The sequence below is a fragment of the Urocampus carinirostris genome, chromosome 11 (genome assembly GCF_059441175.1).
Source record: "Urocampus carinirostris isolate Australia breed hairy pipefish chromosome 11, RoL_Ucar_1.0, whole genome shotgun sequence".
NCBI classification, from domain to species: Eukaryota; Metazoa; Chordata; class Actinopteri; order Syngnathiformes; family Syngnathidae; genus Urocampus; species Urocampus carinirostris.
The window spans coordinates 1,183,945-1,210,081 of NC_142359.1; the positions used below are offsets into that span (position 1 = coordinate 1,183,945).

At 43.6% G+C, this 26,137-nt stretch overlaps 1 protein-coding gene across 2 annotated transcripts in view; it reads right to left on the reverse strand.

The window, feature by feature from the left end:
* LOC148356141 (hepatocyte growth factor-like) overlaps nt 1-26,137 on the reverse strand; it is a 54,037-nt gene that overhangs the window by 14,816 nt on the left and 13,084 nt on the right. For both annotated transcript variants that reach the window (XM_088347131.1, XM_088347130.1), the window contains exons 5-11: nt 14,977-15,119; nt 14,787-14,907; nt 14,602-14,720; nt 11,144-11,315; nt 9,075-9,208; nt 5,213-5,306; nt 3,075-3,214 (exon numbers count right to left, since the gene is read on the reverse strand). In XM_088347131.1, coding sequence (XP_088203257.1) covers nt 3,075-3,214; nt 5,213-5,306; nt 9,075-9,208; nt 11,144-11,315; nt 14,602-14,720; nt 14,787-14,907; nt 14,977-15,119 — 923 coding nt within the window. The remainder of the gene's footprint in view (nt 1-3,074; nt 3,215-5,212; nt 5,307-9,074; nt 9,209-11,143; nt 11,316-14,601; nt 14,721-14,786; nt 14,908-14,976; nt 15,120-26,137) is intronic.

Consider the following 26,137-nt stretch of genomic DNA (forward strand, 5'->3'; position numbering starts at 1 on the left):
GATTTTTTTCTTTATCCCACTTGATGTCTCTTTTTATGTCTTTCTCTCACTTCCTCCCCCTTTTCACTCTCTCTTTTGTACATTCTTTTTTCCTCACTTTCCCTCTCTCTTTCTCATGCTCACTCGTTTTGTCTCTCTTGCTCATTTCACTCGATTTCTCTCTCTCTGTCTTTTTCTCTTCTCTCATTCTTCTGATTTTTTTGTCTCTCTATCCTATTTTATGTCTCTCTTTATGTCGTTCTCTCACTCTTTCTCCCCCTTTTGACTCTCTCTCTTTTGTTCTTTCCTTCTTTTTTCTCACCGTCCCTCTCTCGTTCTTATGTCCACTCTATTTCTCTCTGTCTTTTTCTTTCCTGACATTCTTTTGATTTTTCTCTCTGTCTTTCCCACTTTATGTCTTTAGGTCTCTCTCACTCTTTTCCCCCATTTTCTCTCTCTCTCTCTCTTTTGCTCTTTCCTTCTTTTTTCTCACTTTTTCATCTCTTTCTCATCCTCACTCATTTTCTCTCTCTTTCCGACTCTTTTTCTTTCTCTCATTCTTTCTCATTTTGCTCTTTTTCTCTCTGTTTTTTTCTCTTTTCTCATTTTTCTGATCTTTCTCTCTCTTTCTCACTTTGACTCTCTTGATGTCTTTATCTCATTCTTTCTCCCCTTTTCTGTCTCTCTCCGTCTCTTTCTCCCTCTATGTGCTCTCTTTATTTCTGTCACTCTCATTTTTTTCTGTCTCACTTATCTCCTCTATGTCTTCCTCCGCCTCCCTAGTTCTGTCGTGACTTTTTTATCCCTCCCATTCCCACTTTCTCTTTTTCTTTTCTCGTCTTTCTTTCCGTCTTTCTCTTAAAGTGGGCCGACTTTCCCGGCAGGCCTCCCGCAGGAGTTTGCCGACCCTGTGAAGGTTGCGGTGGAGGCGACGAGGAAATGCCGCAAAACAAATGGAGATGGATTCCGAAGGAGGTACTGAAAATCCACAAAGAAGAAAAAGGGGCGACCGACCCTTTTCAGAAGCAATGTGAAAATAAACAGAATGAGGAAAAAAAAGGAGAAAGAGAAGGGGAAAAAAATGCAGAGAACTTTTGAATTATCGTATCGTCTTTGACGGTATTGATATCCATCTTGTGAAACATCGTATGCAGAGAGATTAGACACGGCACCCCGGGGTAAATCATGTCCTATAGAGACTTTGAAGAGAAAGATAAGGTCGTCTGGATAAATCGGCCATATATATTTACAAATGACTGACCTAAACAGGGTTGGGTAAGGTTACTTTAACTGGATTACTTTCAATGACTTTTGGATTACTCCGATACCAAATATGCTCATAAAAGACAAAATAAACGAAATAGGAATTAAATGACTCAATTTTGTGCAGGCTTGGGGAGTAACGGAAGACATGGAAGGGCAAAAATGATGTTTGGATTGATTTTCATTTTGTTTCTGTCGCATTTGATGTTCGTTTTGCCGGAGATCAAAGAGATCAAAGCCAGAAGAGAAAGCTTACCGCGTGTTGTGAGTCATCATTTTATTCCTATTTAGTTCCTTTTGTCTTTTATTAGCATATTTGGTATTGGAGTCATCCAAAAGTCATTGAAAGTAATCCAGTTCAAGTAATCCTACCCAACCCTGGACCCGAGTCATAATAACAGGGCAATGAAAGACTAGTGTGTCGTTACAGTAGTGCAATGCAAAGTAATGAGATTACATTTATAGGGTTTCTACAGCTTTTTCACGGCCAAATTCAAGCATTTTTTAGATACCAAAGCCAAGTTTCCAACATATCCATGACCATTAGAAGAAGAAATCTGTTTAGAGTATATATTATGTTTTATGATGTACCATTCTTCTTCGGTGCAAGCTTCATTTCTTTCTCGTTTGTTGACTCTGGGACTATCTTTACAAAGCCCGCCATGACATTCAATGAGCTCACACGGTGGGTATGGCATAGTGTGTTGCGTCGCTTTTATTGGCCTGTGCTATCATGAAAACTTGCCTCTGATTGGTCGGCGCTTTTAGACTTCGAACAATAACAATTGTGGTTGGCCAAAACTCCATCACTGACTAAAAAACCTTGATGAGCAGGTAGTTGCCTTGCATGGCTGACGCAGCTATCGGTTAGTTAGTGTGTGTAAAAAAAGGAAAGTGCTTTGGGGGTCTTCATTGACTTGAAATGTGCTATATAAATGCAGAACATTTACAGTTACATTTACATTTATATTATATATTTGTTTTTGAGAGGAATCTGGCAGTAATATGCAGCTTCCATTTTCAGTTGCAGGAAGTTCTTTGCATTACAATTTACCACCGAGAAATGCGTCCTTAATTTTTTTGCACAGCCGATAAGAAATGTCCAGAATTGATATGTAATCTTAGCGCGCTTCTTAGGACAACGCCGTACAAACTCATGCCAGCTGCCACGCAACACGAAGCAATGGCAAAGCAAGGGCACCAGAGAGCGGCGTCGGCGTCATTTTTGAGCAGACTTGAGAAACACGGCAACGATTTCAAGCGTTGACAAGCACCTCACCTCAAATCCAAGAAAATTATAATCCTCGAAAACAGCATGTCAACATTTTCAAGGATTTCAAGCACCCGTACGAGCAGCAACCCAAAAAATAAGTAGCTAGATACATGTTTTCCCAGTTTTGCAAATCGTGAAAACATAGCTTGTGACATTTTGGGGATTATTTATCTTTTTGTTGCCGCCAAATGGAACTGAGAAATATATATATATATATATATATATATATATATATATATATATATATATATATATATATATATATATATATATATATATATATATATATATATATATATATATATATCTTGTATGTATAATTATTTTTGGTATTGCACTGTTCTTCATTGCCATTATTATAACTTGGGCCGGTTTTTCCAAGAATCTGGAAAGTCTATCTATTATCTCTTGAAGTCTCTCTACGACAGCTTAATGGCCGATCTCCTCGCATACGACAATAAAGAAAACCGCAATGGTCATTCTCGTCTAGGAGGGTGACGGCCCCCCGAGAAAATAACCGTCCGAAGAGTCCGAAAGCCAAAAAAAACGTTGCGCTCACAGTGCTTGAGTTTGCAGTAGTCCCAAGCCAGGCGGGCGCCGGGGTCCGTGTAACACCAGGGGCCGTGTTTGTCCCGGTCCGGGTTCCGGCAGTAGTTCTTGTCCAGCCCTACGTGGGATAATGGAGAGTGAGAATCCCCGCTGTAAAACACACAAATGCAGACGCTCAAGTTCCGGTTTGGCAATTGACAATCACCCTCCTGTCCGGTTTTTGCTCCCGTCCGTCCCCGACTTCGACCCGTTTTAATCCTGACCTCGTCTGCTCTCCCGTCCCGGCTTGCGACCTCTTTTTGTCCCCGACTTCGTCTACTCTCCCGTTCTGGCTTACGGCCCATTTTTAACCCCGACCACGTTTTTTCTCTCTCTGTCCTGGCTACTGAAGGATTTTATACATTCGACTATAAAGGATTTCGTACGATCAAATACAAATGACATTTAAATGCAAAATATATTCACTGGCTGAGCTGTGGGGCAAGGTCAATGCAACCTAGTGAAGAATGATGTTTACAGGAACAGCGGGGAACTGGGACAAAGGGCCGATAAGATAATCAGCACTTCTTGACACAGACGGCCCTGGTGACGTAGAAAGGCCCGGGATTTTTTGACCATTTCAGACATCGAGGCGAGGGGGCTTTCCTGGCACGCCCATGGGTGGAGCCAACACACCAGCTTGCAGAAAAAAAAACGTGGGCCATTTGGTAAACGCTACATTTTAATATTTAATTCCTAACACTACCAACCTGTTTTTCCGTCCCCGACACCGCCATCGCTCGCTACAGAAGATCCGCTTCTGTGTTCGGATCACAATCCGAGTACGAGAGCGACTTGTTTACCGTGCCTTCAATAAAACTTGAGGTAAACGTTATGCACTTGGGTCCTGTTTCCTTTCCGGTCCTGACACAAATATCATTTCAAACGCTAGCGAAAACGGACAAATAAATCATACTTAAATGGTTCAGTCTGTTGATTCCTTGAACTGCATTGTAGTATTTTTGTTATATTTCTGTGATATCATTTTTCGGATATAAGGCAGTATCAGTAGTATCACTCCTGTTGTATTTTTATTTGTTTTTGTATATTAGTTCTGTAGTATTGCTGTAGTATTATAGTAGGGTTTTCTGTAGTATTTTTACTCTTGTTTTTTGGGGATAATTCCATAGTAAAATAGTAATAGATCCATAGTATTTTTATAGTATTAATGTACTTTTATTTTAAATTATTTTCTAGTAATTCTACAATAGTTTCACAGTTGCCATGGTGCCCAATTGGCCCCGCCCTGTTTGGCACCAGCTGTGGCTCGTTGACAGATTGGCTTTCCGTCTATTTAAGCTCAGTGCTCTCACTCTTCCTTTGTCAGTCCGTCGACAAACCTCTGCCCCGCAAGACGTGGGTTCTGACTCGGTCCTGTTTCCTGTTGGTATTTCGTGTCCGGGATTGGTCCCGTTTATTTTGTCCTGTCGATTATTCTCTCCAGTTTCCGTTCCGTCTAGGTTTTCCTGTTTAATTTCAATTACCTGTTTCAATATCCATCCTGTTTGTCCCGTCCTGTCTGGTATCCTATCGTTCCCCTCCAGACCGCTGCCTTACTTCTTCCGTCCAACGATCGCCGAACCACTGGCGTTTGGGTTAACGTGCATGACTGTCCCATTCATCCATTATCTGCACCGCTTATCCTCAGTAGGTTCACGGGGGCGCTGGAGCACATCCCTGCTATCTTTGGGTAGTGGGCAGGGGACACCCTCAACTGGTTGCCAGACAGTCCCAAGGCACAAATAATTAACCTGACATGCATGTTTTTGGAATATGGGAGGAAACCGGAGTACCCGGGGGAAACCCACGCAAGCACGGGGAGAACATGCAAACTCCACACAGGAGGTTCGATCCCATAACCTCAGAACTGTGCCGCACACGCGCTAACCACTGCCTCGCCGTGCTGCCCCATTTCCCGTAAAATAAAAGCTTGTGTGAGAAAATGTCACGCATTTGGGTTCTCCTTCTATTTTGCTGACATGGCCACATTTTCAAACATCCACAAACACTTCAGCCAAAATTCAAGCACTATCCAATGGTTGAAAACACAAAATTCAAATGGAAGCATTTTGAAGGATTTCAAGCACTCGTACGAACCCTGTGACTTACCTGCTGATGAGAAGGGACCAGTTGGCGCACGGAATCCCCGAGCGAGTGATGGCTAAGGTGCCCTGGTAGGCCTCTCCGTTGTCTTTGTAGCAATCTGTGGGTCCAGAAAACACATTTCTTAAGTCTCGAGTTTAATCAATTTAATGTAACCCTCACAACCTGAGACAACTGGTCAAGTAGACCTATGCTACCGCACTTCAAGTATTTTCACACAACAAAAGTAAACAGTTCAACAATATAAAGTGTGATTGACACTGCAGTGTCAAATAAAAGAAATCTAACTCTCGAAACCTGAGACAAATGGTCAAGTAGAAATAGGCAACTGCACTTTAAATATTTTGTTCACAACAAAAGTCAACAGTCAAACAAGATAAGGTGACTACCCGATTTCTTCCTATGTGATCTCACATGCATAGCAACAAAAGAACTACATTACCCATAATACCACTTTGTGACCGAGCATGCGCAGTGTGTCATGAGTGAGGTGACCCCGTTACTGACGAAACAGTTATTCATAATGGCCTCGTTCCCAAGGCTGGCGACGACTAATTGCGATGAGTATGATCCGTAAGTATCAAGCCTCTGGGAATCATTTCGGCATGATAAATCACTACTAGATGGCTTAGGCCTACTGATAAGATCTTGGGCTGGGTTCGAGATTCAAATGTAAATCTTTATGTTTCTTTTTTCTCCTTGGTGGAGGTTCTGCACAGGATGTACTTACTTTTACTCAAATAATTTTTTTAGATAGATAGATAGAGATAGATAGATAGATAGATAAGAGAGATAAAGATAGATAGATAGCGATATATATATATAGAGAGAGAGATGGAGAGAGAGCGAGATATAGATAGATAGATAGAGAGATATAGATAGATAGAGAGGGAGAGAGAGAGAGAGATAAATAGAGATAGGGAGAGAAAGAGAGCGAGAGAGATAAATAGAGAGAGAGAGAGAGAGAGAGAGAGAGAAAGAGAGAGAGAGAGAAAGAGAGCGAGAGTGAGAGCGAGAGTGAGAGCGAGAGAGAGATAGAGATAGATAGATAGATAGATACTTTATTCATCCCTGTAGGGAAATTCCCAAGGGGATGAATAGACGACTCCTATTTACTTCCACTCGAGTCTTATTTTTCTGAAGCGACAGAAAGAAATAGAAAAAGGAAGAAAGCGAGATATAAAGAAAAAGGGAGCAAGAGAGAGAGTAAGAGGGAGATGGAAATAAATAAAAAAGAAAGAAAGTGAGAAATAAAGAAAAAAAAAAGAGAGAGAGAGAGGTAATTCAAAAGAAGGAGAAAGATGAGTAGGAATTAGGGTTAAACAGACTCAGTCAACCACTAAAAATAATAATCATTTTAGTAGAAAATGACAATAACCCAGCACTGTTGGGCCTTTTACACAACAGGGCCGCGGGCACCTGAGGGGGCACCGGGTCAGAACCCAATTTTCTCCGGGCCTCCAATAAGGACCCGACAATCAAAGCACGTGTCCACTTTTTGACAAAACGAAGCAAAAATAAGAAAATCATCGGGGTCTCCACAGGCAAACTGCCACCGCCGCCTACTCGATCCACGCGTGCATATTTCCTTTAATAGCTGCGAGCGTTACGGGGGGAAAGAATTCCAACCACTTGGAAGGCAACCAGCAAAATAAGACACACAGCTAGTCCTTTTCCATGACTTTAGGCTAATCCATACAAATAAATATATAGATATTATATATAATAGAGATTTTGATCGAGTACATTGTAAACGGCCCCCGATCAATCGGGGATAAGACGAAGAAGAAGAAGAAGAAAGTTTTTTTTGCAATTTGAGATTCCAACGCTGTACTGCAACAGGCTTGCTCAATACTTTATGAAATACAACAGGATAAGAATATGTGTGTAGGGCGCACCGTGTTATCTGTAGCTGCTTCTGTTTCTGGAATTAACACGACACAGGGCGCAGCCCAGCATCGGGCACCCGCCCCTTCCCACAACACAGACAAGTAAAACTGAGTTTCCTTCTGGTATATTCAACTATATATCGTACATATCATATTATCCATCCATCCATTATTTGCACCGCTTATCCTCAGTAGGACCACGGGGGTGCTGGAGCCCATCCCAGCTGTCTTCGGGCAGTGGGCAGGGGACACCCCCAACTGCTTGCCAGCCAATCGCAGACAACTCACGAGGGACAATTTGGACCGGCCAATGAACCTGACATGCATGTTTTTGGAACGCGGGAGGAAACTGAAGTGCCTGGAGGAAATCCACACAAGCACAGGGAGAACATGCAAACTCCGCACAGGGAGCTTCGATCTCATGACCTCAAAACTGTGCCGCACACGCGTTAACCACTGCGCTGATCATTGAGATCCCCATGTCAGGAAAAATATAAAACTTTATGCAAATTAGGGAAAATGATCGTCAAGTGGAACTGAAATATTTGAAAAAAAATAAAATAAAAAGACCAACAGGGGGAGCCAGACTGGTAAGCCTGGGAGCTTGCTAAGTAGCACTCTGTGTTGTTGTTTTTTTTTTTTCAAATTTGATTTGAGTTCGTGCCCTGAGGAGAACATGCAAACTCCACACAGGAGGTTTGATCTCATGACCTCAGAACTGTGCAGCACACGCGCTAACCACTGCGCCGCCGTGTTGCCTCATATATTATATTAGTTTGTACACTTTATTATTGTTTTTTAACAGTAACCCATAACAAACAAAAATCGTGGAAATCCTCGTCCTTTGTTTCCGACCAGAACCGCTTCGCAAAATCTCCGCTTTTTTCACTTTCACCGTCCCTTTACAAAATTTAGATCAGCCGTCCAGGCAGACACGTTAGCTTGAGCGTCGACAATCCTTTCTTTTCATTACAACCTGCTGGAATGTTCGTGCCGTCGTAGTCCCGGTCAGGGTGGGGAAACGACACCGTTTCATGAAACGAAAGCAGCGAGACGTCAACAAGAACCTTCAAAGTGCAGGATACGGTGTGAAGCATGTTTGTTTCGTCAAGCATGGGAATGGCATGGTTTGGGGCTGCATGAGTGCAACTGGATTTGGGGAGTCACATTTCATGAAGGGAAACACAAACTGGAGTAAAGAATGATCCCCTCCCTCCAGAAACTGCGTGGCAGGGCAATGTTCCAGTCTGAAAATAAGCCCCAAATACACTTTTTGTCAGGACCAGAACGGAGACAGGACCCAATCGCGTAATGTTTCTCACAGTTTTATTGGGAAGAAGGGAAAGGAATGCACACACGATCTGGAGATCGCTGGTGGCGGGGAGTAGGTTGCTCAGACGCAGTAGTGGGAGTGATGGCGGTTTCGGGGACGAAAAAAAAAAACAGGTCAGTAGCCGGGATAGAGGAGCAAAAACGTGGTCGATATCGGAAAATGGGTCGTCATTCGGGACGGTAGAACAGACGTGGTCTAGCTTAAAACAGATTGTAGTGGGAGAAAAACAGGAGCAAAAGCACAGGACAGGCGGAAAAGGGCTTGCCGTGTAAAAACGAAGATTCGCAGACAGACTGATAAAAGGGGACTGAAAGGACAGAATTTAAATACTGACAGGGAGCCAATCTGTCAACAAGCTGCAGCTGGCGCCACACGGGCGGGGCCAATTGGGCGCCATGGCAACCGTGACAGAAGCTTGCGCCAAGCGGGCGGGGCCAATTGGGCACCGTGGCAACCGTGACACTTTTAAGATGACCAAGTTTTTACTGAAAGGGATCAAGGTAAATGGGGACGGACATGCTCCCTCTGCTGCGGTGCGCCCTGTGTCGTGTTAAATCCAGAAATAGAAGCAGTGCCTTTTAATACAATGCGCCTCACGCTGGCAGAAATGCGGTATTCCGGATCCATTTTCTGGCCCGCACGTTACCGTTTTTTTTGGCGACGGGTGCGTCACAGCGGGGGATGTGCGTGCAGTTGGCTCGCCGCTGCTGGGGGTCGCTGGTAAAACACCAGGGGTACTCGGAGCCGTCCGGGTTGCGGCAGAAATTATCCCGCAGGTCCCTAGGAGGTGAAAAGGGAAACGCAGATCAAGATCCAAACTCAAATTTTGGAAAAAAAAGATATAAAAGAAGTAAAAGAGAGAGAAGACAGAAGAAGAAAATCATAAAGCTAATAAGAAAGGTGAAGGAAAGAAAGAAAAGAAGCAAAAAAGCAGGAAACAAATAAGAAAAAGAGAACGTGAGAAAATGCTAGGAAAAAAAAGTAACAAAAGATAAAAAAGGAAGAAGAGGGGAAAAAAGAAGAAAAAAATGAGAAAAAGGCAAGCATGGAAAAATGAAACAAAATAATAAGAATACAATAAAGTAAGAAAATGGGGAACAAAATAAGAAAAAAGAGGAAAAAAAGAAGTAAATTCTTGGGGGTACAGAAAGAAAAGAAGAAAAAAAAAATTAGTTAAAAAAGCGGTAAATAAGACAGGTTTAGGGGGTCCCTTTGTTAAGTGTATTACTAATAATAATGCAAGTTTTAAAAAAACGCAAGAAAATGCAAGGAAAAAAGAAACAAAAGATAGAATAGAAAGAATAAGAGAGAACAAAGAAGAAAGCAAGCAGGAAAAAATAAAAAGAGAAAAAGGCAAGCTTGGAGAAATGAAACAAAAACAAAAACAAAAATCAATAAAGAAGGAAAATGGAGAACAAAATAAGAAAAAAGAGGGGTTAAAGAAGTAAAAGGCTTGGGGGTACAGGAAGAAAACAAGCAGGAAAAAATAAAAAATGAGAAAAGGGCGAGCTTGGAAAAATAAAACAAAAGAATAAGAATACAATAAAGAGGGAAAATGGAGAACAAAATAAGAAAAAGGGGGATAAAAAGAAGTAAAGTCTTGGGGGTACAGAAAGAAAAGAAGAAAAAATAAAAATAAATTAAAAAAGCGGTAAATAAGACAGTTTTAGGGGGTCCCTTTGTTAAGTATATTCCTAATAATAATGTAAGTTTAAAAAAACGCGAGAAAATGCAAGGAAAAAAAGTAACAAAAGATAAAAAAATGTAAGAAGAGAGAAAAGGGAAGAAAACAAGCGGGAAAAAATAAAAAATGAGAAAAAGGCAAGCTTGGAAAAATGAAACAAACAAAAAAAAATTCAATAAAGAAATAAAATGGAGAACAAAATAAGAAAGAACGGGAAAAAGAAGTAAAAGGCTTAGGGGTACAGAAAGAAAAGAAGAAAAAGAAAAAGAAATGTAAAAAGCAGGAAACAAGACAGGTTTAGGGGGTCCCTTTGTTCAGTATATTACTAATAATAATGCAAGTTTTAAAAAAACGCGAGAAAATGCTAGGAAAAAAATTAAACAAAAGATAAAAAAAAGGAATAAGAGAGAACAAAGAAGAAAACAAGCAAGAAAAAATAAAAAATGAAAAAAAGGCGAGCTTGTAAAAATGAAACAAAAAATTAAAATACAATAAAGAAGGAAAATGGAGTACGAAATAAGAAAAAAGAGGGAAAAAGAAGTAAAAGGCTTGGGGGTACAGGAGGAAAACAAGCAGGAAAAAATGGAAAATGAGAAAAAGGCAAGCTTGGAAAAATGAAACAAAAAAAATAAAAAACAAAAAAAGAAAATGGAGAACAAAATAAGAAAGAAAGGGAAAAAGAAGTAAAAGGCACAGGGGTACAGAAAGAAAAGAAGAAAAATAAATTTAAAAAGCAGGAAATAAAAGAGGTTTAGGGGTCCCTTTGTTCAGTATATTACTAATAATAATGTAAGTTTAAAAAAAACAAAACTATTATTTAATTGAATTCTAATAACATGAATGTTTTCACTTCATTTTAGTATTCTAAACTGAAGGTAGAGCTCCTAACCCTCCTCCTCATACATTCCTATTTGGATTCCTCCCCACGTCCCTGCCCGGAGCCTTCCCTTCGATCTCCCAGCCGTTCCGAGAACCAAGAAGAAATCCGAGTTTCGTGGCCATCATAGAACGAGAAAAACCCGTTTACTCACTTGCATTTGTAGTTCCCCGGCAGAAAATGATGGGGATGGGGGAACTGCGAGTCCCAAGGCTGACACCTCACCCCTTCGGGGGTGACGTTGACGGTCCCCCGGTAGTCTCCCCCTTTCCCCCGAACGCACCAGGACGTGGCGTTGACATCTGGATCCCGGCCGGGGTGGGATTCTTTCGACAAATAAAGAGACGAGGAGGAAGATATTAATCCTGGCAAGAATGCGCCGCCTTCCACCCGGAGACAGATGATCAAAAACAGTAGCTCGGCCGTTCTCCCGTTCTCCCGCCCCCGACACCCTTTTCGTAACACTAACAGACGCTTCGCATTTTTCCACCGTGGCTCATCCACAACAAGGCCCCTGGTGCAAACAGCGTCCTTCTGACGACGAACCTCGAGTTTCCAGGATAAATTAACATGAATTACGTGGACATTAAATGAACATCATGAGGCGCCAGCGGCAGCCTTTCCAGCAGCTCCTTGTTATTTCGCTCTTTTTGGGATTTCTTGTTGGAAGTGGCACCTGCGACAGCCCTGGTCGCTGATTGGCTCCCTGACTCTTTTTAAACCCCCGTTTTCCAAGAGGAAGCTGTCAGACCGTCTGCCAACCTATGCTTTCAGCTAGGCAAGCTCTGTACTAGCCGACATTCTCCCAACCTGTTTTTTTTCTGCCTGATACCTGTTGCCTCTAATTTCGGTGTTTTTCGTCCCGTTTGACAACGACACTTTGGATGACTTTCTATCCTATGGTTATGGGTTTTAACGCACAAAAATGCGTTTATTCCAGGAATCGACTCCTTTCCCTGAAGAATTCTCATGTGTGCCCTATCGTGGATGTAGAGCCGGAGCTAAGGCTAAGTGGCTAGCGGCGTTAAGTATTCGGCACCGTCCGTAATCATGGTAAATGTGAACCTCTCTACCAAATAAGACTGACAAACTGGCTGTGCTGGTGAAAAACATCACAGCGTACAGGGAGTGCAGTTTGCACGGAAACATGGCTCACGTCTAGCATTCCGGACGCTAACGTGGAGCTACCAGCCTTCAAGCGCTGTTCGGACAGACAGAGACACAAAAGCCTGCGGGAAGCGGAGAGGTGGACTCGCTATCTACGTGGACACGAGGTGGTGTAACCCTGGGCACAAAGATTTCCATCTGCTGCAGGGACGTCGCACTTTTGGCCTAGCGTGTGACGTAATCCACTCTGCTGTGGCTAAACTACAACACAGCAACCCGAGGCCATCCTGTTCATCTGTTAATAAACAACAATGGGATACTGCTGGAAGTGTGAATTTCCCTTCGGGGATGAATAAAGTATTTATCTATCTATCTACAGGGAGCTGCTGGAAAGGCTGGCGAGAGCATCCCGACAAAGAAACGATCTTAAACACATTCAGGCGGAATCCGTCCCTCTGGATCTCTGTCTGTCTGCGTTTCTTTAGCCTTTGACAGACGAGACGGGAGAAGATGGAGGAGGCGAGCCGGGTCGTGTTTGGGAGAGAGAGACGGGAAAAAAAGGGGGAAGATTCTTGATGTAACGCATGCCGGGCAGGAACACGGGTCAGTGGTTTTTATCTTTGCCATGGCCGGCGTTGAGGGAGGCACACATCTGGACGCGACGCTCCGGCCTGTCTGGGAATCATTAGCCGGACTTTCAAGTCCAGGCGTGCGGACGGAAACAAAGAAGGATGATGGCTTTTTGTGCCAGAGCAAAAAAAAACCTGAGAAATAGTTTCACTCTTTGTGCTCTGACTGTTCCCACGACTCCTCCAGTCTTTCTAGCGTGATAACCGGTGTCAGGACGGGGTCGTCTAATCCTTTTTTCCGCCGTTACGACACCGCCATTGTTACTTTAAGCGCTGCGTTAGTTCGAACGAAGCATGTTTCCGCTCTCCTTAGAGTTCTTTACGTCACGTCTTTTCGAATCATGACACAGTTCGTCGTAAAATAGCCATTACCAATACACTATTTACCAAGGCGCCGAAAGAAAAGGCGGGTTGGTGAATGCAGCTACAACTGTGTCGTTTGTGAACAAAACGGCTCAAGGAGCTGGCTCTTGAAAGCGGGAGCCAAAATCAGACTCCCCCCTAAAATCTGCAAGTTTCAAACACTTCAAAATCACTGTGTTGATATATTATACAATAGCTGACTATAGTACACTAAATTAAGCCTACTTGTGTACAACTCATGATCGTGGCGCTACATTGGGTTGCCTCGAGTTTTGGTGACGTTTGCATACTGTTTTCAATCCTTTCAGATTGATTATCTTTATGAAAATTCATAAACTGTCATTTAAATCATTAAAATTAAATGGACGAGTTTTGTCCTCTGATTACATCCATCTATTTAAAGCTCAGTGCACTAATTTTGTTCTTTGTCAGCCCGTCAACAAACTCCTGCCCTGCAAGACGTGGGTTTCGACTCGGTTCCTGTTGGTATTTCCTGTCCGGTATTGTTCCCTTTTATTTTTGTCCTGTTTAATTTCGGTTTCGTTTGCGTCTATTTTTGTCCTGTTTATTATTTACTCCAGTTTTCGTTCCCGTCTTGTTTGTCCTGTTTATTTTCGATATCCTGATTCATTATCTATCCTGTCTGTCCCGTCCGGTCCAATATCGACCCCATCTCTCTGGTATCAACTCTGGCAACTGGAATCAATCTCGTTGGTCTCTGGCTTCCTGCCAGACCGGCTGCCTAACCTGCATGACTCCCCATTTCCCGTAAAATAAAAGGCTTGTGTGAGAATGTCACGCGATTGCGTCCTGATTCCTTATATATATATATATATATATATATATATATATATATATATATATATATATAGCTAACAACAGCTAATAACTTGAGAAATAACATAGAATTTGCCTACGGGGATGAATAAGTATCCAGCTATCTATCTAGACATCTATCTATCTATCTATACATCTATCTATCAATTTAGACATCCATCTATATCTATCTAGACATCTATATCTATCTATCTATCTATCTATCTATCCCTCTATGTAGACATCTATCTAGACATCTATCCATCCATCTAGACTTCTAAACCATCAATCTAAACATCTATAACAATAGATCTATAGATCTATCTATCTATCTAGATCTAACTATGGATCTATCTATCTATCTGTATCTAACTATGGATCTATCTATCTATCTATCCTTCTATCCATCTATCCATCTATCTAACTATCTATCTAGAACAATTGCCAAATGACATAATTCTGATTCTTCCAAGGACAGTAGTTGTCCCATAAAATACAGCAAAGGCAGCGACCTTAAGACTCGGGACAACATCAAACCAAAATGTCACTCCAACAGCAAAGAACCAGCAATCGCCATCAAGTCACCAGACCCATCATGAAAGTCCATCTTGCTTTTTTTGGATCTGTTCATATAGAACCGGCTAAGAAGACTGCCCCTTTTAAACAAGATGAAAAGAATGGACCCAAACAACCTTACCGCACATGGTTATGTTGCAGTACTCCCAGGGGGTCTTGGGATCCAGGGTATAGCACCACGGCCGAAGGCGATTGTCTGGGTTGCGACAATAATTATCTGCCAAGCCTTTGTCTTTGTACCTGATCGATAAACAGCCAGAATTCAAAACCCGGTGTATCCAAGGTTTGCGTTCATTGGGAACAGACTTTTTGGGCTGGAAGGCGTGCTTGTGAGGCCTGGCCGAGTCCCATCTCTGGCACTCCTTGCCGCTCTCGGTATGGTCCACCTTTCCCCTGTAATCTTCACCGTTGCACGTCATGCACACCTCTGTAGGACACGCTCATTTATCCATGGTGAAAATACAAGCCCGTATCCGTTCTCACCCCTCGGTCTTACCCTCCGAACATTGCGGTACCCTGCACTCCTCCGCCCTCACGTTGGGATTGGTGGTATAACACCAGGGACCACCGGGGTCGTTGTTGGGATTCCGGCAGAAGTTCTCCCTCAAGTCTTGCGTCGGGTACCTATCGGGATAAAACCTACAAAGAGGACATAAACAGAACGTAAGCTTCTCAAACAAATTTCCAGGAGTCGCCGGGTCGGCGAATCCGTGAGGGCGTTCCGCTCTTGCTACCTAGCAAAATAAATCCAAACGTATTTGCATGAAGCCCCCGACTACAAAATTCTAAACCTGAATGCCAAATCAGTCATTGATACACCTTGGAATAATCAGCAGGACCTTGTTGCTGTTCCCTGGAGTGTGAAGGAGCCAAGGGACAGACGCACAGTGTAAACTCCCTCTTACATCAATCTGAAAGTGCAAAAACCAGAACCAGATTTTGGCTCTATGTTAACTTTTCAACTTCTCGCACTATCAATAGGTTGTAAGGTAAAGGATTTGATCGCAACCGTGTATGGAGCAGTGCTACGCATTTGAGGGACCTCAAAGACCTTGCCTCCACCAAGTCTGGAGATGGGCACACCTTTGGGATTTACGTCTCAATGTTTAAAAAAGCAGACCTCGGGCTTCTAAATTTCGTGCCTGATTATCAATGTTCCCTCTAAGTTGCGCAAGTGCGCACTGCCTGCAGATTCTCAGCGCACAAGAAAATCGAGCCAGCGCACAAAAATCAGGGCTCGAAATTGCTAATTAAGAAGCCAATTAAGTCAAAGTTACAGTGCATGACGGTCAAAATACACGGGTTCTAAATGACGCTGTGTTCTAAATGCGGTATTTTGAAGTCGAGTCGAAGGAGAACGAAGTTGAGTAAAGTTAGTAGCGTTTGTCGAGAAGCGGCTTCTTCGGCTCGGTTCACTAAAAGGAACCGGCTCTTTCGGGTCCCAAACGGCTCTTCAGGTTGTTTTTTGCTTTTTTTAATACTATGTAAAATTGTCCACAAAAAGACTTAAAAGAAGAGGGGGGAAATAGAACAAAAAAAAAAACACCAAAACGAAAAAGGAGTGAAAAGCTGAGAAAAAAGAAACAAAAGGAAGAGAAAAAAGAAGGGAAAATTCAGAATAAAGCCAGAAAAAAAAGAAAAGAAAGAAACAAAGGAAAAAAAGTCAATAGAGAAACAAAATAATAATAATTTCCTTGTATTGTCATTCTGTGTAACAATGTACACAGAACGAAATGTCGATTGCACCTGCGAGCCAAACAGTAACAGATGGGAAAACAGAAACACAATGAGATTTTTTTTTTTAAAGGAATTGAAAAAAAAAATCTCAATTTCAGACAGGGAAAAAGAAGAAAAAGTTTGTGTTGCATTTAAATCATTTCCAATGATACCAAGTCAATCTTGTTGCCAACATTGTACTTCCACTCAAAAAATGTGATTAAATACAGTTCGGTATCTTGCAGCCGACTAAATAAGCCCCCAAAAATGTTGGTCAAGTCAAGTCAAGTCATTTTTATTTGTGACGCCCTTAATCACAAAGAGTCTCAAATGGCTACACATGTTATTGCACAGACTATTATTTCAGACTATTATCACACCATCCCCTGATCTGAAACCAACATGCGTCAAAAGATACCAGGAAAAAAAAAATGAAAATCTAGTGAAATAATTGTTGTCAAAACAAATGACGTTTGTAGGCAGTAAAACCTTTGCAATAATACATGAGTCGATTCATTCAAAAGTGAAACATAATTTTGCATTGGCGGAAACTCAGCAAAATGTAACTTAATGTCAAGTTTTGGACATGTTTGATCATGACTTAGTTGCCACGCTTGGGATTGCCGTTGCTCACTGTTGTTTCAAGCGTTGCTCACAGGGAACATTGCTGATAACCTGCTCCTACCAGAGACCTGGGCATCCTAGTCAAATCGTCCTTTACGCCCACACCGCAGTGTATCCTTGCGGCACATGGTATTCTGTTCCTGATTTACCGGTCGTTTGACACAGTGTCAGTCGACATTTCCATACCCAGTATGTGTCTCTGGTGGAACCCATCCGTGATGAGGAGTCCAGGCCTCTGTCCCTACCTGGTGAAGAACATCCGGCACCTCGAACGGGTTCAGAGACTGGCGACTAGAATTGTCCAGGGACTCCAGAACCTTTCTTGATCAGGAGACCGGAACAGACCAGGAAACCCCAGAGCATTCGTTTCAGTGCTTTATTTAAGGAAGCGTACAGGGCTTGCCGGAGACGTGATGGTTGTCAGCAGCAGAGCCGGAGAGATAGCTTCGGATCAAGTGGCCAATCGAAGTGCAGAAGTCAGGCAGGTAGAGTTTACCGGGGCTGGAGAGGAGATCGAAGCGTGGGACGGAAAACAGGTCGGGTCGGAGGCAGGCAGAAACAGGTAAGCAGAGTTTGAAATTAACGGGATATCAGGAGAGTCACACAGAGTTACAGATTGTACACTGTGACGAGGAGGTCTGGGCGTGGCGTGCTTAAGAGCAAAGTGCCAGCCAATCAGAAGGCACCCACATGATTGCTCCAGGCGATCAGAGTTAGTAATCATGACATTTTTATGGGTGTCGGCCGCAGTCTCAACCTCCCGTCACTGGAGAGCAGGAGAACTGGCAATGTGGATCTTCTGCAAGATCTGTTCTTCCCACCTGCACCTGAGAGGGTCATGAGGCCACTGCCAGAAGACGCAGCTGCTAAACCGGCCAAAGGCGTACTTTGCCGTTTGTGCGCCGTACGGCTTGCCTCAAGAGGTCGTCGACAAGTCAACCACAGAGCAATTCAAAGAGGCGCTAGACAAATACCCTCAAGCTGAACCCCAAACCACCCTACTCTCTAGTGTACTCCCTTTTCTTGTCTTCTTCTCACAAACTACACACAGCCAATTTTAACAATGAAAAATAAGCCAGAGATCGACCTGGTTGCCATGTGGACCAAGAAGAACAAATTGCAAAGGTGATGTAATTGATTTCTGTGTCACGTATTTGGGTGTGTGCCCTTTGTTGTAATCAGGGTTGGGTAGGGTTACTTTAAGTGGATTACTTTCAATTACTTTTGGATTACTCCAATACCAAATATGCTAATAAACAGGGTTGGGTAGGATTACTTAAACTGGATTACTTTCAATGACTTTTGGATGACTCCAATAGCAAATATGCTAATAAAAGACAAAAGAAACTCAATAGGAATAAAATGATGACTCACAACACGTGGTAAGCTTTCTCTCCTGGCTTTGATCTCTTTGATCTCCGGCAAAACGAACATCAAATGCAACAGAAACAAAATGAAAATAAACCCAAACAGCTTGCCAACAGCATTTTTGCCTTTCCATGTATTCCGTTACTCTCCAAGCCTGCACAAAATTTAGTCATTTCTTTTGTCTTTTATTAGCATATTTAGTTTTGGAGTAATCCAAAAGTAATTGAAAGTAATCCAGTTGAAGTGACCCTGCCCAACCCTGCGTATTTGGGTGTGTGCCCTTCGTTGTAATTGACACAATTCAACTTCTTCAAGTCAAAATTCAGAAGCATAAACCAGGCTTAGCGGTGACTCTAGTGCTAAGAGACTGAGCTAAGTTATAATAACAGTGCAATGAAAGAAAAGTGCATCGTAACAGTAGTGCAACAAAAAGTAGTTTGATCTATTAGCAGCAACAAAAAGTCCCAAGACATATATTTTCACAGTTTTGTGCTCTTGTTTATGGGTGTGATGGCCCAAAGAAAGAATCTGTCGCTAAGCCTGTTCGTCCATATTTTTAGGCAGGGGTTGGGAACCTACGGCTCGCGAGCCACAAATGGCCATTTTCACGAGTACATATGATGGTGATAAAATGCTAACAATGCCACTTCTCGCGTTCCTAATTTATTATCTCTTTGAGGGTTTAGTGCATGCACAGTCTAACTACTCTAATCGTGTAAACTGTTCCCTCCAGTATATAAATGGCATACTCCCCACGATAGTGTTACATCAAAAGACCCTGTTTTGGCTGTACGTCCCTAAGGAGTCCTTTACATGAAAGTTCATTAGATAATGTTCACTGCTGAGACACTTTATGATAAAAAACCCGCACAACAAACTGTAATTACCCACAAACAGAACATTATGTTTGGGTAAGCGGAGCTTTGCAACACAGCACGCTCCCCTCTCTCTCACACGCGCCCACTGCGCTGAAGGGTAATACATCCAAAAACGTTTTGTTTGCAGTTTTTTGTGACATATTTACAAAAGAACTCTGCTTGCACCTTGTTGTGAAACCATTATTTACAAAAAAAATGGAGGTCAAAATGGGCCCCAATGGTCTTAAGTCATTGTGGGAGGAAGACAAGTTTAAAGAGGTATATTCGTTGTTACGGGACACAGGGTCTGGCATTACTCTTATCGCGTAAATTTGATCAAATTATCTAACGTTACTTAGTGAATGAAAGTGCGCTGAAAGTTTTGATTTTGTCCGGAAAGCGGGTTTGGAGCTTACTGATGTGCCAACAACCACGGACCCTGATTGGCTGTTGGACTCTTTTTAAACCCTCGTCTTCCTGAAAGAACACGTCAGATCGTCTGTGAACCTATGCTCCCAGCTAGGCAAGCTTTTGTGACTCTCAAACTCTATCCTGCCCTTTTTCTGTCTGATACTCGTTGCCGACCTATTTTCTGGACTCGTTTATGGTTTTGCTCCTCTGCCCCGGCCATCGACCTGTTTTCTCGCTGTCAACGACTACCTGCTACCTGCTACCCGTGATCGACAATCATCAATCATGGATGCAAGTCCTCTTTTCTCTTCTAAATAAAACTGAGTAAACGAACGCAATCGGGTCCCGTCTCCGTTCCTGGTCCGTGACACTTAAAATAAACGGTGCGGCTTTCTCTACCAGAACATCAAAATATTTTGCTCTTATGGTCCAAAAAGGTTCCTGACCCCTACTATAAGGCATAATTCCGTTGCCCTGAAACAGATTTCAACTTTTTTTGGCGTCCGGCCTTCAAATTTAATCCCCTTTTCGAGTGCAAAAACCGGAATACTCTCAGGCACGAGTGCACCACGTGAAATTCGGGATATCCCGATCCGGATGAACCGTGCATGTCACTTTAAAAAAAAAAAAAAAGGAAAATGAAAAAAGAAAAAACAGCAAACATCTTCTTTTTCCAGCTTGTCAGCAGCTCGTCTGATCACTCTACCCAGAGTGAGGACTCCTCTCCCGGGAGACTTTGGTTTAACCCCGCTCGCCCTCCCCTTTCATCCCGCACAGCTTACATAAAGCTCCCAAACCAATGCACGACATCATTCAATCCAGAAGAAGAGAAGAACCGAAAAAAAAATCTCACTCCCGCTTGGCGACCGGAGAACCAGAGCCCCGAACATCTGCTTCGTGTTAAACCTCTTAATAATGTCAACGTAATTATGTCATACTCCGGTACATCATAAATTGTAGTACAAGGTAGTACACGCTACCCGACACAAAACGAGTGGCATGCGGTGAAAGTCCTTAAAAGGCCGGCGCGCTAAGCGCCAGTTAGCCGTAATGATGCCGCGCTAACAGATGTTAGCCACTTACCCTCGCCATTCGTCTTCCTGCCAGGCTGCCTTCGTATTCTACGCAGGCTATGTTGCTCCGTAAGCACATACTTTCTTTCGAAAGGGTCTGGAAAGGCACCGCCGGAGAAACGCACGCCCGCTAAAACCACCGCGGCTAATATTTACGACCGGTGGAACGCCGCAGCCGACTCCATAAACTCAAACCTCTCCAGTCGTAAAACAAGTTGTGACTTTGAAAACGACAGCTGAGAATAACGTTTAAGCAGATTGCCCAATGGATTTTGCTTTCTAGCATCTCTGACATAGTTTGGAAACCTTAGCACTGCGGTTCCCCGAGTGGGGTCCATGGACCCCCTGTAACAATGTTCCAGACTTTTAGTAAGTGACCCACATTTTCTTAACAACATCATTACTGTCATGAGTGCTGATTCGGGGCACCTGCGACTGCCCCGTTGGCGCCAACAGTCCTGGTTGCTGATTGGCTCCCTGACTCTTTTTAAACCCCCGTCTTCCAAGAGGAAGCTGTCAGATCGTCTGCCAACCTATGCTTTCAGCTAGGCAAGCTCTGTACTAGCCAACATTCTCCTGCCCTGTTTTTTCCTGCCTGATACCTGTTGCCGACCTGTTTCTGGACCCGTTTCTGCCTCGCTCTTCCGTCCCGGCCATTGACCCGTTTCGCCCTGTTTCCTGCCTGATACATGTTGCCGACCTCTTTTCTAGACCCGTTCGTGCCTTGCTCCTCCGTCCCGGCCATCGAACCGTTTTGCCCTGTTTCCTGCCTGATACCTGTTGCCGACCTGTTTCTGGACCCGTTTCTGCCTCGCTCTTCCGTCCCGGCCATTGACCCGTTTCGCCCTGTTTCCTGCCTGATACATGTTGCCGACCTCTTTTCTAGACCCGTTCGTGCCTTGCTCCTCCGTCCCGGCCATCGAACCGTTTTGCCCTGTTTCCTGCCTGATACCTGTTGCCGACCTGTTTGTGGACTCGTTACTGCCCCTGCTCCTCCGTCCTGGCCATCAACATGTTTTGTGCTGTTTCCTGCCTGATACCTGTTGCCGACCTGTTTCCGGATCCGTTTCTACTATCTGACATTCTCCTGCCCTGTTTTCTCCTGCCTGATACCTGTTGCCAACCTGTTTCTGGACCCGTTTCTGCCTTGCTCCTCCGTCCTGGCCATCGACCGGTTTCGCCCTGTTTCCTGCCTGATACCTGTTGCCGACCTCTTTTCTGGACTCGTTACTGCCCTTGCTCCTCCGTCCCGGCCATCAACCTGTTTTGCCCTGTTTCCTGCCTGATACCTGTTGCCAACCTTTTTCCGGACCCGTTTCTACTATCTGACATTCTCCTGCCCTGTTTTCTCCTGCCTGATACCTGTTTCTGGACCCGTTCCTGCTTCTGCTCCCCTGTCCTGGCTATCGACCTGGTTTGCCCTGTTTCCTGCCCGATGCCTGTTTTCTGGAATCGTTACTGCCTATGCTTCTCCGTCCCGGCCATCAACCTGTTTTCCCGGTGTCTACGACTACCCTCGCTCGACACGGAAGTGCCACTTCCGCGTTCCTTCGTTCAGCTACCTGTGACCGACGATTGTGGAAGCAAGCACTGCTCTCTTTCTCCATAAAGAACGGAGTAAAACGAATGCTATTGGGTCCAGTCTCCGTCTCTGGCTTGTGACACATTACTAACACTAATAACTGCTTTTTAAACAAGACGAGTTATTGCAAGTCCATTCTCGCTAGTCACCTGATCCAGTCCCAGTAGGAGTCTCTGGAATGACTCGGATGCGGGATCAGTTTCTCCCAAGACTTCCTGAGGGCATCTCGATGTTTTAGGACCTCGGTGTCTGGGCTGGGCCTGTGCAAATTCAGGTTGCGCTGTGTTCTTTACCCAGACTCTCTGTCCTGGTTGGAGTTCCTGTCTCTGCTTTAACGGGACACTCGCTTCTCCTTCATTGGCTCATCTTTCCTCCTGAAAGCTCCCGAGTTCTCTTGACTGCCGGGGAGGGGTGTTCTTATGGATCGTCTCATGAGGAGCTGTGGAGGAGAAGTGCCTTGCGCCAAAGGTGTGGCCCTGTTGACCATGAGGGTCTTGAATGGATCTTGTCCCTTTTTCGGGAGAGGTTTGACTGTTCCCACAGCTCTCTCAGCTTGACACAATGTAACGATGCTCTATACCAGGGGTGGATAACCCGGTCCTGGAGAGCCACAGGTCCTGGATGTTTTGGAGGTTTCTCTGCTCCAACACAAGTGATTCCAATCACCTGGATTGTTATCAAGTTCTCACAAAGCCTGCTAACAAGCTGAACTTTGGCGTCACCTGTGTTGGAGCAGAGGAATCTCCAAAACATGCAGGACTCGGGTTAGCCACGCCTGGTTTCTAGGAATGGACGTTACCTTTAATGTCCTTGATCAACTCCTAATACAGGGATATTATGTCCGCCTATTGGTTCCGGTGAAAAACGTCTTTCCAGTAGTTCCTCTTCACGATGTCTGAGACAAACTAATTTTATTTTCTGAGGAAAAGAACAAAAAAACGTTTGTCTCTTTGGCCTCGCTATGTCTCACGTCCTATCTATCCTACTTTGAACTCAGCCCAGAGGAGTGAGTCAGGACTGTGGAAGAACTGTCTGGAACCGAAGAATTTGGCTTAAATCTTGACACCACGCATGACGACGGAAAGGAAGTACTGATCGAACTCCGTCATTCAGAAGAGCGGCGCCTCCGGGAATTTTTCCTGGGGTGGCCAAATGGGGCCCCGTAAAACCTTGGGGTGGCACACCAAAACTAAAAACTGTCATCTTAGGTTACTGAAGTAAGAAGGTCAAAGGAAAACTATCAGGAAACCTTAATCACAAGGAGTCTCCAAGGGCTGCACAGACCACAGAGTATTGCAGACTATTATGAGAGCATCCCCTGATCTAAAACCTACATGAGGGCAAAGAAACACCCAAAACCTCAGGATGAGTCAGGTCATGTTTATTTGTTTGGCTCTTAATCACAAAGAGTCTCCAAGGGCTGCGCAGACCACAGACTATTGCAGACTATTATGACAGCATCCCCTGATCTAAAACCTGCATGAGGGCAAAGAAAAACTAAAAAACATCAAGTCAAGTAATGTTTCCTTGTTTGGCCCTTAATCACAAGGAGTCTCAAAGGGCTGCACAGACTATTGGAGACTATTATGACAGCATCCCCTGATCTAAAACCTACATGAGGGCAAGGGAAAACACAAAAACTTCAAGTCATGTTAATTTGTGACGCACTTAATCACAAAGAGACTCAAAAGGGCTGCACAGACCACAGATTGTTGCAAACCACAGTCTATTATGACACCATCCCCTGATCTAAAACCTACATGAGGGCAAGGAAAAACTCAGAAACCTCAAGTCAAGTCATGTTTATTTGTTTGGCCCTTAATCACAAAGAGTGTCCAAGGGCTGCACAGACTATTGAAGACTATTATGACACCGTCCCCTGATTTAAAACCTACATGAGGGCAAAAAAACCTCAAAAACCTCAACCCAAGCCATATCTATTTGTGACGCCCTTAATCACAAGGAGTCTCCAAGGCCTGCAGAGACCAAAGAACACAGACTATTGCAGACTACTATGACACCATCCCCTGATCTAGAACCTACATGAAGGCAAGGAAAAACTCAAAATCTAGCATGATGATGTTAGACCTTGAGAAGGGACCAACATAAGAATGTGTTTTAAAAAATGATTATAAAAGGTTTGGCGAGGAGCGGCTTTGTCCACACACCGAGGAACCCCCACTTCCTTCATCTGCCGCGTGAGTCTGTGTAGGTGGCCCCATGGCAAGTAGTTGTAGCGGTGAGAGTCGCCAGGTTCAGACAAATAGCAGCAGTTAACTGTTTCCTTTCAAAATCAATAAATGCAGAGCAGTCACCATTACCACCTGGCTTCCATGTGCAACTTCTCAATGAACACACGCGGAAATATGTCAGCCACCGTGCAGAAGGAGGTATCAACATGCACTTCCTCCGACGACACGGTTCAATCCCCGAGGTCTGGAAGGCATTCCAGGGTGGAAACATTGCGGGAAATTGCCTGTTTGCCGTTTTGTCTGATCAAGCATGAACATGAAGTAGTTGACTCGGTTCTGACGCGGTCAAGATCCCAAAGATGGCTTCTCGACATATCTCCTGTGAGCTCCGATGACGACTGTCCTTTACTGACTTTTATTATTGACACGGAAATTCTTAACAGACAAACGGAAACCGCTCATGAGAATCTAACTCTCGACCAGTTCTTGTTCTGGTGCTGGACTTTTGATGAACAAATAGGTGTCTGTACCATGTCACCAGTCCCTGAAATCGGTTATGCCACACGTCATTGGAAAGTTCTTGAATTTCAAGATATGATGACCATTTCCAAATAGACATATCAGAGGAACATCACCACCGGTCTGAAACATCCATCCATCCATGATCTGCACCGCTTATCCTCAGTAGGGTCGCAGGGGTGCTGGAGCCCATCCCAGCAATCCTTGGGTAGTGGGCAGGGGACACCCTCAACTGCTTGCCAGCCAGTCGCAGGGCACATGGAGACACACAACTCACTTGTCCATTCACACCAAGGGACAATTTGATTAGGCTAATCAACCTGACATGGAATTTGGGAGGAAACTGGAGTGCCCAGATGAAACCCACTCGAGCACAGGGAGAACATGCAAACTCCACACAGGATATTCGATCTCATGATCTCAAATATTGACTCCAAAACACACCATATAACACACTCTGAAAAGCATCTCTGCATCGATGGACAGTCCTTGTTGCTAGCTGTACGTTTAGACTCATAATTCCTGTTTACAAATAAACAGACTAGGAAAGTTATTTTCTCTAGGCCAGTCCAAAATCCACATTGGCCTATAAGGGCCTGTAATGATAAATCTGACACCGACTGCTTTAACCCTGAATATGTTTAGCCAGTGGTAACTGATTGGAATTGGTTAGCCAATGAAAATCATGGATTGACTTCTTGAAAGGGAAGTGAAACATTTACAACGCTTTCACAATGTCTAATAATATGGCCTGATTAAAATACAGTTGTAGAGGTTTAAGGGCTGTCAAGTCATGTTTATCTGTTTGGCCCTTAATCACAAGAAGTCTTAGAGGGCTGTAGAGACTACAGCAAGGGTCTCCAACGTGGTGCCCGCGGACACCAGGGAGCCCCTAAAGGACAGTCCAGGTGCCAGCAAACCTGTTCTCAAGATAGCTCACTTGTGCTGTGTCATTTTGATTTTTCAATGAAATATGTTTTCTTATTGGTTGACTGAGTCTATATAACCCTATTTCTTAATATTTAACCCGGTAACAACATGCTAACAATAGGAAAAGTTAATATTTTAGAAATTTAAATAGATTGCAGTTGATGAGTTTCGTGGAAAAATACAATCTATTCAAGGTATTGATAATACGAATGAGAATTTATTCACAATTAAATTCATCCCATTTTTTGCATGCTACCGCGCTAAAATGTCACCTTTTTTTGCTAGTTATAAGCTACACTTTGGTCTCCTTTTGAGCGAGTTAGCTCGTTTTATTTTTAGCTTTCTTACTGACGATTTAGATGGCTCTTTACTCTCTTAGCTAGAT